Here is an 18,952-nt window from a genome sequence, read left to right on the forward strand (position 1 = left end):
AAGCTCAAAGTCTGGTTTAAATGGCAGTGGAGTCATCAAATACACAATCCAACAACTCCACAACGCTCTGGTGGACAAGTTGTGAGCTGCACATTCACCACGCTATGAGATAATAACACAACGTTACCACACAGAGTTGTTTTAGAGAGAAATACAGAGACTGTTGATGAAAAACTGTCCCTGAAGGCAACGTGCATCAGCGGTTTTGTATGAATTTCCCTCTAAAACAACTCTGTGTGGTAACGTTGTGTTATTATCTCATAGCGTGGTGAATTAAATTAATCATAAATCTCCATAAGCAGCGTTCAGTAGCTGTGGAGAAGCTTTGTTCCCTTTGATTTCAGCCATTTTATGATCTGTTCGTTCGGCACTCGACTGGTGTGGGCTTGGACCAGCTGAGGCTTGAATTTGGAGTTCTCGCTAATTCGAGCTTCAACATTACAAGATTACACCATAGTCTGGATGTTCTTAGCCACTTTGATGGAACACCCCCCAGTGTTTTCAGATTAATTATTGACAAATTACTTGAGTAAGAGTAAAAAAGTACTTGCTTTTAAATTTACTTTAAGTAAGAGTCAGAGTAAATGTCTTATTCTCCACATCAATGAATGACTCTAATAGTTTGTAAATGAATGTAAGGAGCTTTGAACTCTTGTTAGTGAGAATGAACTCTTTGAAAGCAGCTGCACTGATGTGCTGCTTTTAGGGGTTAGGGTTTCCTTCTCTGACAAACACAGCTTGTGTCCAATAGGATTTTAGAAAAAGACCTGAAAGTAACCAGTACTTTTCAGCCGTACTACTAATTAACTCCAGTAAAAGTACTAATATTTGTCTTGGACATGTATTCAAGTAAGTTAATTTACTCCATTACTGTCCACCACCGGGTTTCACACCAGAACACAGCAGGTGAACAGGAACTGGTGACACAAAACTAGACAAAACAGGTTGTTTCAAAACATTTTAATAAAGTTTCTGGTTTAAAACAAAAACAACAAAGTTGATCAAATAAAACCGAAGCTACAAAACTAAAGAGCTGTTCTCTGATTGGACGCTCAGACATCTGATTGGTCGTTTGGTTCACTTCCTCCTGGCCTTGCCCGGCTTGGCGAGCAGCTCTCTGGGGATCTGGTCTGGGCTCAGTCCTCGGACGGAGAAGAGGCGCGCGGCGCGCTCCGACAGCATCCCGCCGCACTTCAGCCCACGAGACACGAGCTCCTCCTTCAGCACGTCCAGACCCAGAGACTCCAGCTGCTGCACCGACGCCACCGAGGACAAGTCCACGGGGACCGGGACCTCGGGAACCGCCTGCAGACAGAGACACACAGTTCAGTTTAGTTTAGTTTAGTTTATTAGTTTAATAAGGGACAGTGTGCAATTACATTAAAGGGATAGTAGCATTTTTTTAAAGTGGGATTGTATGATCTCCAAATAGCCCCTAAATACTTTAATTGCAGTAGAAGACTCTCTGCACTCCTCCCGTTAGCAACGCCAGCCCATAATAGCCCTGCCCAGAGATTTACAACATACAGTGTTGTGAACAGACCCAAAGAAACGGCCTATTTTCATGGCCTAAAAGAGGTTTTACCTGAAAAAATAATACACAGTTCCATTGTTCACTATAATATAATTTTTTCCAGCCCTTCAAAGTGCAGGAAAAACACAGTTTTTATTTGGACCTAACCAACTCACGTATCCCTCCGCCCAGGGTTAGCGCCCGCCGATCAGCAGTTGGTTCGGTCCAAATAAAAACTGTGTTTTTCCTGCACTTTATTTGTTTTAATTATTCAACAAATAAAGAACTTTTCCCAAAATACTGGAAAATTAAATATTCACAATATTTAAAGGTCCCATATTATGAAAGCACGTCTATTTCTATGGCTGCAGTGCACAGCAAGAAACTAAGCTAAATTGATGAAATACCGACCAATTTTAAGTCATAAAGTGGTAATAATCTTTGCACCTTTAAGTAACATGGTTACTGTACACAGCAGACACAGAAACAGTTTGTTCTCAGCAGAGCTCATCTGAGTGACTTTTAGACAGCCGACATTCAGGACCACGGATCAGTTTGGGGCAATACATTTACAACACAGTTTAGTTAGACGTCTGACAGCTGAGTGAAATTGAGTAAAAAGAGTATAATATGGGACCTTTAAGTATCTTCATTTGAGAATCAATTTTAGAGCATACAGGTCTGGTATCAGAAGTATTGATATTTCAGCATCGATCCGCACATCACTAAGTACAGACATTTGTAGATAAACTCTACAGTTAAGCCTAGGTTATGTTTCTGCGTCGTATGGGATCTTTAAGGATCAGATTGATCCAATCCAACTTGGATTGAAGTAAAGATGGATTATTGATTATTGATCCTGGATGGAGAAACAAGGGATTTAAACATCCAGACCATTTAGATTAAACCTGTTGAACATCTGGAGGAAACTACTGACCTGCTGCTGAGACCGACAGCTGGACTCTGCTGAGACTTTGGTAGATTCTGGGTCCTCAGAGGACTTTATGGTCTCTGGAGGTTTCTGGTCCTTGGAGGACTCGGCCTCTGGAGGTTTCTGGTCCTCTGTAGACTTTATGGTCTCTGGAGGTTTCTGGTCCTTGGAGGACTCGGTCTCTGGAGGTTTCTGGTCCTCTGAAGACCTTCTGGTCTCTGGAGGTCTCTGGTCCTTGGAGGATCTTCTAGTCTGATTGGACGAGGACGATCTGAAACTGAAAGAGACAAAGTCCTGAAACTGAACAAACTGATGTTGTCTCCTAACCTCCTCTCTATCTAGTGACCAGTTGTTGTAGTGGTGTCTGAATGTTTAGTGATTATTAATGTTCACTATATAGTGACTGAATCTATCCCATAATTCACCGCCAAATGTAGTGAACATCCGATGGTCACTAACCGGAGCAAGATATCCCATCATGCATTGCGGTCACGGATCGCCGTTACCACAGCGACCCAGAGCGACCGGTGTAGCTACCAAATAAATGCAGTAGCGACCGGTGTCGCTACCAAATAAATGCAGTAGTGACCGGTGTAGCTACCAAATAAATGCAGTAGCGACCGGTGTAGCTACCAAATAAATGAAGTAGTGACCGGTGTAGCTACCAAATAAATGCAGTAGTGACCGGTGTAGCTACCAAATAAATGCAGTAGTGACCGGTGTAGCTACCAAATAAATGCAGTAGTGACCGGTGTAGCTACCAAATAAATGAAGTAGTGACCGGTGTAGCTACCAAATAAATGCAGTAGTGACCGGTGTAGCTACCAAATAAATGAAGTAGTGACCGGTGTAGCTACCAAATAAATGCAGTAGTGACCGGTGTAGCTACCAAATAAATGCAGTAGTGACCGGTGTAGCTACCAAATAAATGCAAGTAGCGACCGGTGTAGCTACCAAATAAATGCAGTAGTGACCGGTGTAGCTACCAAATAAATGCAGTAGTGACCGGTGTAGCTACCAAATAAATGCAGTAGTGACCGGTGTAGCTACCAAATAAATGCAGTAGCGACCGGTGTAGCTACCAGATAAATGCAGTAGTGACCGGTGTAGCTACCAAATAAATGCAAGTAGCGACCGGTGTAGCTACCAAATAAATGCAGTAGTGACCGGTGTAGCTACCAAATAAATGCAGTAGTGACCGGTGTAGCTACCAAATAAATGCAGTAGTGACCGGTGTAGCTACCAAATAAATGCAGTAGTGACCGGTGTAGCTACCAAATAAATGCAGTAGTGACCGGTGTAGCTACCAAATAAATGCAGTAGTGCAGCAGCCTCAATAAATGTGTCCAGCTGTCAGAGTTGTCCGGTCGCGGCTTCCACAGACTCCCACAACAAACGTCGGAGCAAATTTCCTAACAAGCGTTATAAACTGACCACAGACTCTGGATAGCGATGCTAATTTCTGTTAGCCCGTCTATGACGTTTTACATTATACGTTAGCATTAAGCTAGCAGACTTTATGCTTAGTTGTGATACTGGCTGTGTGTGTTGTGAAAGTTGTTTCAAACTATGTGGGTTTGATTGAACATCTTTGATGCTTAAATATATATATTACCGCTTAATATATTGCTTTACTCCTCTTTTTATGTTGGTACCCGTAGGTCTATGCTACACCGGCCGTTACCATGGTTGTATCCATCCTCACCTGCTGCTGCTCTGCTGAGGCCCCGCCCCCTCCCTCTGTGCTGCCACGGCGACGGCTCTGCAGCTGGAGCTGGAGGCGGACGTGGACGGAGTCTCCTCCTCCTCGTCTTCATCGTCTTCGTCCTCTGAGCTCACCAGGTCGTCCAGCTCCCCCATCCCCGTCCTGTTACCATGACAACAGAAACATCAACATAAACATCATCATCTGTCCAGCTCAGCATCGCTCCGTTCAGTCATCTCCGCGTGGCGCTCTCTCTCTCTCTCTCTCTCTCGGTTTCAATAAGCTTTATTGGCATGACTGTGATGTACAATATTGCCAAAGCATTGGGGCAGCAATACAAATACAACAACAAACACATAGATGGTTAATTAAAGGTACATTGTGTAACTTCTTCTGTTATCTATTCACGAAAATCGATTATTTCGTTCAAAAGTACGTTTTTCATTCATCAATAATCCCCCCATCAACAAACTAAAGTGTTCCGGTAAACTATGAATTTGCAGTTCATATCATTCATATCTACATGGAGCGGGCAAGCTCGGTTCAGTTGCAGCTGACGGTAGGAAACCACGGAAACTCATTTCACCTGAATGCAGCATGAAAAATACGATTGAGTTGCTTGAGATATACAACCGCACCACTAGATGGGAGGAATTCTTACACAATGTAGCTTTAATTAGTAATAATATAGAATTAATAAGTAAAAAAATAATGAAAATTAATGAAAAATAATAATAATTAAAAAAAATATATATATATATATACACAGTATATATATAAAAAGTGAGGTGCATGTGTGTGTACATCTCTCTGTCTCTCTCTCTGCTACATGAACCAGTGACTCACCAGAACCCCCCCGCTGCTGCTGCTGCTGCTGCCGTTGCCGCCGTCTTCTCCTTCTTCTGCTTCTTCTTCTCCGGCTGCTGGCTGCGGTCGGAGCTCGGCCTCTTTGCTGCAGCGACGTCGTCCACCTTCACCTGGCTGATGGAGGAGGCCTGCAGCCCTGAGACACAGAGGACACGGTCACTACACAGGAGGACTGAGGGGAACAATACAATACAATACAAACTTTATTGTCCCTGCAGGGAAATGTGTCATGGACAGTCATGTGCCACAAGTAACTAACTGCATTACATAATTACACATAACAGATAAAAAACCAGTACATTTGACACACATCCTCGCACAGTTCTCACATACACACAACTCTCCCATTCACACAGATACATATAAATATGGTAGATAAAAAGTACTGATGAGAAACTATTAAAAACTCAAATAAAGTGCAGGAGTAGCTATCTGGAGCATTAAAACGTTTTTTTCTTTTTAAAGTACAAAAGTACAATCTCAAGAAAAAGAATGAAAGATAGGGATAACGAACCAATTAAGATTTAGCGGGTTTGTTTAGAAGGGAAATGGATGTAGGGAGGAAGCTGAGTTTGTATCGGCTCTATGCTCTGAACCGTCTCCCTGAAGGCAACAGTTCATATTCTGGATACAGAATGTGTGAGGGATCATTTAGAGTTCTGTGTGCCAGGTTCACCACGATGCCTTCGTAAACTGACTGAAGGGTCGGGTCGTCTTTGTTGCCAGTTATTTTCATGGCCATTTTCACCTGTTTTTCGAGCCTCTTTTTGCTCTGAACTGTGAGAGAGCCGAACCAGGCTGTCACTCCATATCTAATCAAGCTTCCAAGTACAGCATGATAGAATATGGTCATGACCCTGGTATTCACGCCAAACAGTCTTAGACGGTGAAGGAAATGCAGTCTCTGAGCTAGTTTGGTGCATAAAACATCAGTGTGCACATGCCATTTGAGTTGATTATCCAAATGTATCCCCAAGTATTTGTAGGATTCTACCTGCTCAATTTCACTATCATATATAATCACAGGGTCATGAACTCTCACCCCCTTTGGATCAGTTCATCAGTGTACAAGGTAAATAAGAGAGGTGAGCTCACGGCTCCTTGGGGTACCCCTGTGCTACAGTACCTAACCACATTATGGGATGGATGCAGCTAACAGGGAACAAGTTGATCTCCAGAGGTCCTGACTCACCTTTGAGCACGGAGTCCTCGAGGCGCTCCGACAGGTCGTGACACTGCTGCTGGTACTCGGGGTCGGTGAAGTGGTGACGCGGCTCGGCCAGTTTCCTCTGCAGCCGCTCCACACGGCGCTGCTCCTTCTCCGCCTCGCGCTCCGCCTGCTTCTTCAGCCACTCCGCCATCCTGACGGACACACAGCGTCATGTCAGCACGGGGATGTCAGCACGGTGACATCATTAAAGGATCATTTCAGTTTTTTACAATCTGGTCCTTATTTCTATCCTAAACTCCGATCATTTCCTCCCCCAGATAACTTTGGTGTCATTCCAAGTGGTTGTGATGAAATGAGCTCCAGCCGAGAGGCGCGTATATCCGTATAATGGAGTCTACAGGGCAGCAGAATGCAGCCTCTAAATAACACATTATCTGCAGAGAAACTCCTTCATTTCACCAATATTTAGTTCTGATAGGCTAGTGCTATTCCCCTCTGAGTCCGGGGTTAGCTGTTATCAACATCCGGGGTCTGTAGGTTGACCTACTGACCTCTGACCTGGATGATGTCATCTCTGAGCTTGTTGCTAATGCTAACGCTATGGTTCGTTTCTGCGTGTTTCTGACTTGTCAGAACAAAATGAGCAGCTGGATGAAGTTCAGCTTCCACAGGCTTCCTCTCCTCAACCTGGACTCACTAAAGCTCCGGCTAGTTGAGATAAAAATGGACCCGAATGCCGAAGCAGAATGATTATTATCAGAATGAGCCGGGCGGCGCTCAGAGATGTAACCCTAACCCTCCTGAATGTAAAAAAACGGTAATTATCCTTTAACCCTGTCACCCTAACCCCTGGAACAACAACATGTGTGTGTGTTTGTGTGTGTGTTTGTGTGTGTGTGTGTGAGACTCACTCCTTCTCGTGGTTGACGTCTCGGAGGCGTCGTCCACTCAGGTCTCTACACGCCTCGCGGTTCGTCGTCTTCTCGATCTGAGCGCCGAGAGCTCGCAGCATGGAGCCGAAACCTGGACACACACACACACACACACACACACACAGAGAGACACACACACACACACACACAGAGAGACACACACACAGAGACACACACACACACACACACACACACAGAGAGACACACACAGACACATAGAGACACACACACACACACACACAGAGAGACAGGTGTCAGGGTTTAGCCCGGTCCCAGAGCCTCCCAGCGTTTGGCCTGGACCGGTGTACTTCCTGGACTCACCTCCCTTCCCGCCGCGGAGCCGCGGCTCCAGGTGATAGACGGCTCCATGCTGAACCGGGTCCTGCAGGTCGGAGCGGCGGCCGCTCTGCACCACGTAGAAATCCTCCCCGGACACGCCCTGCACACACACACACACACACAGAGATGAGGTCACACTGTAACACACTACATGACATCCCATAATACCTCAGTGCAGAAGCTCGGCCCTGGGTTGCCAGGTTTGATCTGTTGCTTACAGACGATACGAATAAAGATTCACAGTTTGAATGTCGACTCCTAATGAAACGCTGTCGTATTATTGTTTTATAGATATTCTAACGCTGCTGTTGGACCTTAAAGGGATAGTTCAACATTTAGTCAAATTGGCCCATTGCCATAATCCCTATAGTCATAGCAGTAGGTTCGTTACCTTTAATTGTCGGTGCAAGCTATTTTTAGAACGGCGGAGCAGAGCCGTGAGCTGCTCAGAGCTACGCTACGGAGGCTCATTATGGGATTTCTTGGTTTCAAACTCATCAAATACACAATCCAACAACTCCACAACGCTCTGGTGGACAAGTTGTGACCTGCACATTCACCACGCTATGAGATAATAACACAACGTTACCACACAGAGTTGTTTTAGAGGGAAATACAGAGACTGATGATGAAAAACTGTCCCTGAAGGCAACGCGCATCAGAGGTTTTACATGAATTTCCCTCTAAAACAACTCTGTGTGGTAACGTTGTGTTATTATCTCATAGCGTGGTGAATGTGCAGCTCACAACTTGTCCACCAGAGCGTTGTGGAGTTGTTGGATTGTGTATTTGATGAGTTTGATGAGGGAAACCAAGAAATCCCATAATGAGCCTCCGTAGCGTAGCTCTGAGCAGTTCACGGCTCTGCTCCGCCGTTCTAAAAATAGCTTGCACCGACAATTAAAGGTAACAAACCTACTGCTATGACTATAGGGGTTATGGTGATGGGACAATTTGACTAAATGTTGAACTATCCCTTAAACAGAAACGTGTTGAGTTCCTCTTCTCTTTGTTTTAACTTCATGTTGAAGTTATTTTTCTTTGTTTGCTAACGTTAGCACGGCGGCTAACACACTTCCTGTTGTTCCTATTGTTCCTGTTTTAGGTTTTCCCGCCTCGCCGTGCCGTGCCGTGTCTCACCTGAGCTTGTGTGAACCGGGTCAGAACATCCTCCACCACAGAACCGGACTCGAACCCCCAGCAGCTGGTCTGGAACCACGGAGCGTCAACAAACACCTCCATCTTAGATCTACTGGAGAAGAAAGAGCTGTCTGCGCATGCGCTGCTGCTGCTGCGTCTTCACCGTCCTGGAGCTGACGTCACCACGTCACCGCGACACGTCGCTACGTCGCCGCCTGGCGGAGGAAAGGAGAACTGCACACAAGTCAGTTTCCTCTGCTATCAAAACTATAAACTATATCTGTGCTCCCACTTTAATATCTTTAATTCAATTGAATTTCCATTGCTCATATCCCCTGGTGTATCTTACTTTTTTCTTCTCCTTTTTATTTTTTATTTTTACTATTATTTATTTCTATTTATGTATGTATTTATTTTATTGTCACGTCTATTTGTTATCCAATTGTTATTAATATGATGCTCATCGTATGAATTTATGCACTGTTTGTGTATTTTGTAAAGCAATAATAAAGTTGTTTTAAAAAAAAAATTCATACCAAGGTATAAACGAAATTTAAACAACCAACATATGATGACAGCTGTAGGGAGTGCAAGATGAGGGTGGTTTTTTAATGTATATATTTATCCTATATATTTTCTATGTATGACATGGGGTAGAATGTATACATTCTTGTCTGGTCTCACACTCCAGGACAGAAGGTGGCGGTGATGCACCAACAAGCTGGATGCAAACCGCCGTAAAACGAGAAGGAGAAGAACAAGAACAACCAACATGGCGGCCTCCTTGTGGACGGTCGTGTCCCGGTGCAGGTGTGTGGTGGTCCGGCTCAGCAGCAGCAGCAGCAGCAGCAGTAGGACCTGGTCCAGGACCTGCTCTGGTTCTGGTTCGGACAGGCCCAGGTCGGGCTTCGCCTCTGCTCTGCAGCACCAGTCGGAGCTGCAGCGGGAGGCGCAGAGCGGCCAGGCCGGGCCAGGAGGCGCCTCCCCCGGCAGCGACCACAGCTTCTCCTCGCTGCTGCGCCGCTCCCCGCTGGTCCAGATGGGCCCGGCCAAGGTAACTACAGATCATCATGGGGTTTTTATTTTCCTTTTTTATTTATTGCTGCAAGGTGCAAAAAAACAACACAAATAAGCATCTTAAAATGCAGTTACAAAAGTTGTTTCCTTCAGAACTGAGCGTAGCATTTCACCGCAGTGAAGTTAGTTTGAAGTTGGATATTTGACAGACATTCGCTCCTTCTCAATATATTAAAAATTCATATAAAATATTAAGATCAAATCAACTTTATTTATGGCACTTTTCATACGTTGCAGTAACACAAAGTGCCTCACAGAGGATCAAAACAATACAAAACACCAAATACAAGATGTGTTCAAATCCAATAAAAACAGGTGTGTGTCATAGAGGAGGCTTAGATCTTCTGTCCTGTGTTGATTTTTGAGAAAATATTCGGATTGATTATTAATTTATTTCATGTAAATATGAGCGGTAGAGCTCAATAACTCCCAGGTCATGAGACCTATTGCTCAAAATCACCACAGGACATCCTCCTCTATGACACACACCTGTTTTTATTGCATTTTGAACTTATATTTTCTATGAATGTTTAATGTATTGAGAAGGAGCGAATGTCTGACAAATATACAACTTAAAACTAACTTCACTGCGGTATATATGTTTTCTTGTCTGTAACAACATCTATTGCACGTGTGTCCGTCCTGGGTGAGGGATCCCTCCTCTGTTGCTCACCCTGAGGTTTCTCCTGTTTTCCCTGTTAAAAGGGTTTTCCATGGAGTTTTTCCTCAGTCGATGTGAGGGTCTAAGGGCAGAGGATGTTGCTACGATGCCATGTAAAGCCCTTTGAGACAAACTGTTTGTAAAAACGGGCTATACAAATAAAATTGCCTTGCCTTGCCTTGCCTATATAAACAGAACAATAATAGAAAGTAAAGCTGTAGAAAATAAATAAAAAAGTGAAATAACAACATTTTCTCACAGGGGATCAATCAAAGCACACCGTTTGACCATTTTAAACTTAAAATGTCAAGAAAAAACATATAAAACGAATGAAAACTGACTAACTGCAATGCATTTCAATGGACGTGGAAGCAGAGAATGTCCCAGTGTATGGGCTAGCTATGCGCACTGTGATTGGCTCAGTTTTCATTCGTTTTTATATGTTTTTTCTTGACATTCTAAGTTTAAATGGTCAAACGGTGTTCATGGGGTACATGCAACTCTGACACTAGGTATCCTGAGAGGCCACGGGGGGGATTTTTTTACCTTTTCTCAGCCACATCTCAACCTAGAGAAGTGTCTGCTCTGGATAAAGTTATGCAGTAGACCACAACACCAACTAAACCTGGATAGACTTAACAAGGATGTCTACATCTGTTCTAAGTTAAGTCAACAACGTATTTGAGGCAACATATTGTCAGAGATGTTTAGATGTTAGCCAGTATCACAACTAAGCATAAAGTCCGCTAGCTTAATGCTAACGTATAATGTAAAACTCCATAGACAGGCTAACAGAAGTTAGCCCGTCACTATCTGCGTTTCATATGGCTTGTGTTTGTCCTCCACCAGGACAAGGTGGTGGTGGGGAGGATCTTCCACGTTGTCGGGGACGACCTCTACATCGACTTCGGGGGGAAGTTCCACTGCGTGTGTCGGCGGCCGGCGGCGGCGGACGGCGGAGGGGAGCGGCTGCAGCGAGGGACCCGGGTTCGAGTCCGGCTGCAGGACCTGGAGCTCACGGCCCGGTTCCTGGGGGCCGGCACCGACACCACGCTGCTGGAGGCCCAGGCCACGCTGCTGGGCCCGCTGGAGACCCGAGACCGGGACCAGAACCAGAACCAGAACCAGAACCGGGACTGAGAGGACTCACCAGAGAGTTCAGGACCAGAACCTGAACCGGAACCATGGACCAGATGTTTGTGTTGCTGGTCATTAACTGAACACACGCTGTCCGAACCAGAACCAGAACCAGAACCTCCTGAGTCTGGACCCAGATGTTTATTTAAACTGTTTGTTTGTTGTGTGTGTGTGACGTCAGATGTTGAAGATGAGTCATTAATAAAAACTGTAATAATCATTGATCAATAGAGTTCTTATCATTTCATAAACTAAAGTTTTTTTAGTTTTTTTTTTAACTTAAAGGGATAGTTTATCCAAAATTCAAATTTCTTGTTGTTCTGAAAAAAAAGTCTATATTTTAACTCTTTCGCGACCATTGACGAGTAAACTCGTCAAAACCGTTTTTTTACAGATTAGGATAATAGACACTCTGAGGTACCCTGTGTGTGAATATGGTAGTCCTCTGATATGTAAAACTATTTTAAACTACAATCAAAACATAATGTTTTTTATAAACTGTGTGATCTTGGTTTTGTTTGAGTAATCGTTCTCCTTGAACGCTGCTGTGGGGACAGCGTGCAGCGCTGTGCGGCTGTCGGCTACAGTGTTGCCACTTTCTCGCTGAATCTGGCGACTTTCCAAACCCTCTTTTGACAAAAGCGACCGACGACAAATCTGGCGAGTTTTTCCGGTGCGGTTTCTGGTTTGGAGACTCGGATCTGAAAGCCCGTTATCTCAGCTGTTTTCACGGTGCAGCGGGTGCTGTGAGCCGCCGCCCCCGCCCCATAGCACCCACCGCCGGCCAGTCACACAGGAGTGTCACAGAGCTGCTCCGCTGCAGCCAGAGACCCACACCGCTGCACCGCTGCTCTCCAGGCTGCCACACCCCCCAGACAGATTTACCTACAAATATATTTATTTAGCCGTAGAAATGATTTGGGAGACGCCACACTGCAGAGTAGCGGTAAAATGAGCAGATTGCCACTTGACACAAAAGTGCGTTTTTCTCTGAAACTAGAGCGGGAGCTCCGTTTTTGGAGAAACCCAGCTCTCTTCTTCTCCTTCGTACTCATGAACGAAACGGCTGAAAAACTCGCCGTTTTTTCGAGGAGCACGTTGGAAAGTCACTCTTCAACCACGTGAAGACCGTTTGTTTCTAGGTGATGTACAGAGTTCGGTTCGACGTGAGAAAAAGGTAAACAAATAGCTAAAAACATGTGGTCCTGAGCGGATGTGCTGAGGAATTAGTGTGGTCGCGAAAGAGTTTAAGGTGTACAGAAAAGAAAATTGAATTTGAGCCCACTCTGGGTCATAAAATTAGTGTAGGGGGACTAAGCGGGACTAAGAACTAAGTTATTTGGCCCCTGTTTTTGCTGCTTGCGGTTTTATGGCTTCTTGACCATAACTCAATTAGTCATTTGCATATTCAAATTCATTTTCCAAGAAACTTGTAATACAAAAAATGTTACATTTCATAGATACTTTCATTGTGTAAAGTTTAATTGTGGTAGCAGTAAAGGAAAAAAAATAGCCCCATTGGGGTGTATTGTATTGGCACCATAGACTTTATACAGTAAATCAATGTTGGATTGATGAGAATTAAACATATTTCCCCAACTAGGATTTCTTAGGACTTTTAGTATGTTGTTCTGGACACCTCATAGAAATGATGTATGGTGAAAAACATTCTCTTACAATTAGTTTGTCGGAAAACGCTATTTTGCCTGGACTATAGTTATTGGACTGGGTGCCAATACAATACACCTGAATGGGGCTGTTTTTTTCCTTTACTCCTATCATAATGAAACTTTACACAATGAAAGTAACATTTGTATTACAAGTTTTTTTTTTATTAATTTGAATATGCAAATGAGCAACACACTAATGGAATATGCCCAAAATACGAGAGGGACCCGTATGCAGGGACAAGGGCGCCGCCATAACTCATCCATACCGGAAGTCACGACCGGAAGTTGATTGCTCTTCTTCGTGTATAATATTCGCCACCATCTTTGATAGCTGCCTACGGGAACTCCACTCGGACAAACTTAATTTTTCTGTAAATAAAAAATACCAAGGGAACCGCTGCAGGTAAGAACATTTTATTAACTAGATAAAGTAGCATTTCCTGATGGAAATGCGTGTGAATGCTGAAAGCAGCTGAACGCTGTTGCAGAATTAGCAAATAGTGCAAGCAGTGATCACCATACAAATGTTTGATCAAACCCACAATCTCTTGGTCAGTAGACTTTCACTCTGCCTCTAGGCCACAGTGTACACACAGTTGCAAAGACTGTTGTCTGTTGATGAGCTGCACTCTGTCTCACTCTGAAGTTAACGAGCCCAAAGCTGCACCTGTTGGAAACACACTGTGTCAACACCAAGAAAGCTTGAGAGTCAAGCTTGAATGACTTACAATTAAAATTTCTGTGAATTTCAGGCTGAGAGCAGCAGTTTCAACGTGAAGCAAGTTATCAGAAGTCAACAGAGGACGACTGGGAAAATAATTCACTATAATTGTTGTTGAGGCAAGATTTAAACCAGCAACCTTCAGGCACAGTGGGCTAACCACTAGGCTACAGACAGAGACAGTATGTGAGGGGCAAAGAAAACCTTTAATAAGAGGATCACTGGCTTCTGCTTTAAAAAAAAGTAAGGAAAGTGCAGAAATGAGCCACACCAAGTAAGAAGAGGACTTTTTTGGTGAATTAAAACGATGCTGAAAGCATTCACACTATTGTTCTTCTGTTCGGCCATTTTCTTCTGCCTTTTTACGGTCTTCTTCTAGTCCTTCATTTCAACAATTCATATATCAAAACGTGCAGCTATTTCTGGACTTTATCGGATGTATTCAAATTTTTCATACTTTTTATACTTTTTCAAATATTTAACTTTTTCAGATTTTTTTTTCCCCCATAGAGAATGCATTGGAACAGTCTTCAAACTCTTCAAATCTTCTTACTTCTTTCAGCCACTAAAGCTTCACCATACTTTCTGCTAGAGACTTCATTCAAATTCTAAGCTGTAGACAAACTTTTTAAGTGTTCCTCTATGACTCAGCTTATTGATATCTTCAACAGTTTCTGATATTTGGCAGTTTTAAAATCATTAAGTTTTTTGACAAAACCCAGCTTTATAATGGGTGTGTGTTGCGTCTAACGAGCAGAGCTAGAGTGGTGACATTGTCAGCCAGAGTGGAGAGAGGCAAAAAAACATTCTAGGGTTTTTCTGGCTAAACTGTCAGCACGGCCACAAATTAAACTCTATAGACACATAATTTTCTCCAGTTTTGTAGCCACAATTGTCTTCTGGCTAAAATTCTGTTCAAAAATGCAAAGAGACTTAGATAATAATTTAAAATATTTTTTAAATGCAGCCAGGGAGCTCTCTGCTCGCATTCAGCCCAATGCATTTTTTTCACAGCAGCAGGAGAAGGAGCTCAACTTTGTAACTTGCTGTTAAACCAACACTAAGGAACTTTTCAACCTTCATATAATATTTTCATAACTTTTGTGATGGTACATCGACTTACAACAGGTTGAATGACACCTCTGTCATGGCCTGAGGGGGTCTGTATCGCCTTCACTGGCACTAAGCAACTTTGAGGAGCATGGTAGGAACCCGGCTCTCTCTTAAGTTTCACTTTCACTTTTGCGAGTCACAGGGCCGGCCCGTGGCATAGGCCGTATAGGCAAATGCTAAGGGCGCCGTCCATCCAGGGGGCGCCAGCACCACAAATGGGAAAGAAAAAAAAGTGTAACTTTCACTATTTTTAGGTACTATTATTTCTTAATACAAAAAATAACCCCACGTTAATTTAAATGCAAAGCAATACCTATTAAAAAGTAATAATATAATATGTTACAACATTACTTACTAAGTCGCCCCCCCCTCTCCCGACATGCCCATTGGTACTGCCCTCCGCTCTCCCCGCAGTCACACACACAGCAGAGGTACCTGTCTGCAGTGGGAATGCTTTCAAGCCGTTTTCTTGTTAGAAACGCCACATTTTTAATTAGATGTGTGGATACTTGGTTGCATTAATCCTCAAAGTCGGCACAAATGCCGGCTCGTTTGCGCGACCGTCTCGATATGTTTTTGTTTATATTTCGGTCATTTTACGCCGCCCTTGACGACCTGTCAATCAAAAGAACAGCTGTGAAGCGCTTCGAACCCGCAGAATCGATAGGAGAGAGAGAGAAGCAGTGAGGAGGATGACGGTGCTTCAGAGGCTGAAAGTTCTGACTCATTAGATGAGGAAGATATTGAAAAAAGAAGAGAGAGTTGAGACTTCAGCCTGCTTAGACAGCAGGGCCACAGCTCCAACTCCAGACCTGCTGAGCTCTCAAACCATTTTTTTTTTTTACCTCTCAAACAGAACCACAGTGACAACACATGGAGGGTACATTATATAGGTTAAATATTGTACATTTTGTGTTTTTTGTCTGTTTAGTTGATATTTTGTTTGGAGAAAAAAAGCTAATTTCTCATTTAGGGCTACACACATCTCATGAAGTTTGAAATGTAATGTTAAGTCAATATTTAGCTTCTTTTATTTTACATTTGAGACATTTGGTGAAAATAGAATGACAGATAACATTTATGCTCAAAAAGCAATTTCACAAAATTTCATTTTAACTTGTTTTCCACACGTATCTATTAGCTTTTATTCATACAGTATATTCCACTGCTTTTGTGAAGCTAAGACTTTCGTATACCCATTTCAAGCATCACAACAGGTTATTCTCATGACTGTAGACTAATTTTTTTCATGTCTCCACCCAGGATTTACTTAATGACATTTTACTGATTGTTGTGCAAGTTGTGTATCTCGGGGTCAGAGGGGACATACAGATACACTGCTACGTTATCATTCTAATCATTATTGATCATTGTTGGGGGGGGGGGGGGGGCGCCTGGGAGTAATCTCGCCTAGGGCACCAAAATGCCTAGAGCCGGGCCTGGCGAGTCACCACGAGGAGGGAGCAGGCAATGCAGCACCTTTCTGTCGGATTTCTCAGTGTGTTTACTGAGAAATGATCCAAGAAATGATCCGCTGCTAACAGAAACTTAGTTTGGACGTCTTCTGTTAATTTCCATGCACTAGTGCTCATGGGAAATGGAGTCTTCCTTCAGGCAAAACACTACCGCTTTGGGCCACTGGCGCCGCCAAACTCAACCAAAACTGAAAGTTCTTTAGTACTGCTTTAAGTGCTTTTTAATTCGTTTTAATTCACCAAAAAATAGTCACATGTTACTCGATATATCATCTGGGGGTCCGAGGGGAGTCCAACGCAGAAAGTTTGGTTGAAATCGGGCCGGTGGTTTTGGAGAAAATGACCAAAAACCAAACAGGCGATTTTAAAAAGACGACAGGCGCGCGGCTTACGTTTTTTTTTTTTTTTGACCAAAAATTAAAATTTCTTCAAATTTCTCCAAACTCGGATATATCATCTGGGGGTCCGAGGGGAGTCCAACGCAGAAGGTTTGGTTGAAATCGGGCCGGTGGTTTTGGAGAAAATGACCAAAAACCAAACAGGCGATTTTAAAAAGAGGACAGGCGAGCGGCTTACGTTTTTTTTTTTTTGACCAAAGATTAAAATTTCTTCAAATTTCTCCAAACTCGGATATATCATCTGGGGGTCCGAGGGGAGTCCAACGCAGAAGGTTTGGTTGAAATCGGGCCGGTGGTTTTGGAGAAAATGACCAAAAACCAAACAGGCGATTTTAAAAAGACGACAGGCGCGCGGCTTACATTTTTTTTTTTTTTGACCAAAAATTACCTCGCCTGCCAACGAGCCCTGAAGCTGCCCACTGTAGCCCGACTCTTGGGTAGAGTTAGGCGGATCACTGCTTTCTTCCATCGGAGCACCACGGCCAGTCATGTGCTGGAACAAAAGCAGGCGCTACTCGGTAAGTCAAAGGCTTGAAATTATTGATATTGATGATGATGATGATGATGATGATGATGATGATGATGATGATGATGATGATGATGATGATGATGATGACGACAACAACAACAACAACAACATTAAAATGTTTGCCTTTGTAATCAAAGTAAATCAATTTAGTAGCATACAAATCAAGCTTTTATTAACTTATTATATTAACTAATTTATCAATATGCTACTTAAGAATTTAATTCCATGTATGTTACTCATAATAAGGTTTTTATTTTTATTTTACCAGAACTGCCTAAACACAAATTAAAAACAGATGCCCCAACAAGGTGGAATAGTGGCTTTGACATGGTTGACAGGTTCCTTGAACAACAGCCAGCTGTCTGCGCGGCGCTCCTCTCTCCTCAAGTAAGTATACAGGATTTTAAGATTTTATTAGATTTAATACAGTATTAATGACATTAGTGGTTGATAAGTTTAATTGTTTGTCTGGGGACTCTTTGGTGATGCTAGCAAATGAAAATTTCTGATCTACATTGTGTGAACAACATGAATGGACCTTGATTGAGTGTTGATTCCTTTATATTATGTCAACTATTCTAATTCCTGTTTCTAATTCCCATCATCCTTACAGGTGAGGAAGGGTGTACATGACATCTGCACATTGAGTGAGGCAGATGTGTCCGGCGCTGAACACCTGGTGAAGGTCCTCAAGCCCATGAAGTTGGCAACCACCACAATGTCTGAACATGCCTACTCTCTCTGTCATTGCCCCACTACATGCACAGCTCCTGGCCCACTTTACCGCTGCACCAGAGGATGACCAGATGACCCGTGAAGTCAAGCATGCAATCCGGGAAGACTTAAAGAAGAGATATACATCTGCAAAAGAGAGGCACATGCTCCATGCATCATCTGCCCTTGACCCTCGTTTCAAGGCTCTTCCATTTCTTTCAGAGGATGAAAAAGTAGAGACATACAACCAGTTGACTGCAGAGGCTACATCCCTTGAGGTGGCATTTCCTTTGATATAAATAATTCTACTACTTCAGAGAATGATCAATTATGTGATTGATAGAATGCTCTGTAGTATAAAATTCAACAACTAAAAATGTAATACTTAAGTCTCATTGAGCAAGTTTTATTTCAATGTAAAAATATAGACTTGGAAAGGGAAATTAAAATGTAGGTTATTGAATTATGATGATGCTTTTGTATTTGTTAAATTATTTTGAAATGTGAATGCTTTAACCTGTTTTTTTTACTGTTTCCCTGTGGCAGGTGGTGAGGCAAGAGGCTCAAGTGCTTGAGGAGGAAGGTGATGACATGCCTGATGAAAATGAGGAGGATGACTTGCATGTGTTTGAGGAGTTTCGAGTTCAAGGAGCTGGAGGAGGCCGGCCCCTCCACCCACTCCACCTCGAGACCATCTTCACTGACTGCACTACTGGGCCAAACATTTAGTGTTGTCAACACAGAGGAGCCCAAGTCAGTACAAACCAGGGTTGAGGAAGAGGTTCGCAGGTATCTGGAGGCCCCTTCACTTCCTCTCAGTGATAACCCCCTTGAGTGGTGGAGCTCCAACGAGCTTGTG

General features: G+C 43.3%; 2 protein-coding genes across 2 annotated transcripts; one reads left to right on the forward strand and one right to left on the reverse strand.

The window, feature by feature from the left end:
• Positions 1-959: 959 nt before the first annotated feature.
• sde2 (SDE2 telomere maintenance homolog (S. pombe)) lies at positions 960-8,732 on the reverse strand. Its single transcript, XM_083970903.1, has 8 exons — positions 8,599-8,732; positions 7,441-7,558; positions 7,099-7,210; positions 6,209-6,378; positions 5,002-5,152; positions 4,150-4,311; positions 2,451-2,715; positions 960-1,305 (listed from the first exon to the last, which is right to left on the reverse strand). The coding sequence occupies exons 1-8, from the start codon at positions 8,698-8,700 to the stop codon at positions 1,078-1,080; spliced, it is 1,308 nt and encodes a 435-aa protein (XP_083827029.1). The 5' UTR covers positions 8,701-8,732; the 3' UTR covers positions 960-1,077.
• A 637-nt stretch (positions 8,733-9,369) lies between these two features.
• mrps28 (mitochondrial ribosomal protein S28) lies at positions 9,370-11,686 on the forward strand. The gene is made up of 2 exons (XM_083971186.1): positions 9,370-9,652; positions 11,186-11,686. The coding sequence occupies exons 1-2, from the start codon at positions 9,371-9,373 to the stop codon at positions 11,474-11,476; spliced, it is 573 nt and encodes a 190-aa protein (XP_083827312.1). The 5' UTR covers position 9,370; the 3' UTR covers positions 11,477-11,686.
• The last annotated feature ends 7,266 nt before the right edge of the window (positions 11,687-18,952 follow it).

The sequence above is a fragment of the Trachurus trachurus genome, assembly GCF_905171665.1.
Source record: "Trachurus trachurus genome assembly, chromosome: 1".
NCBI lineage: Eukaryota > Metazoa > Chordata > Actinopteri > Carangiformes > Carangidae > Trachurus > Trachurus trachurus.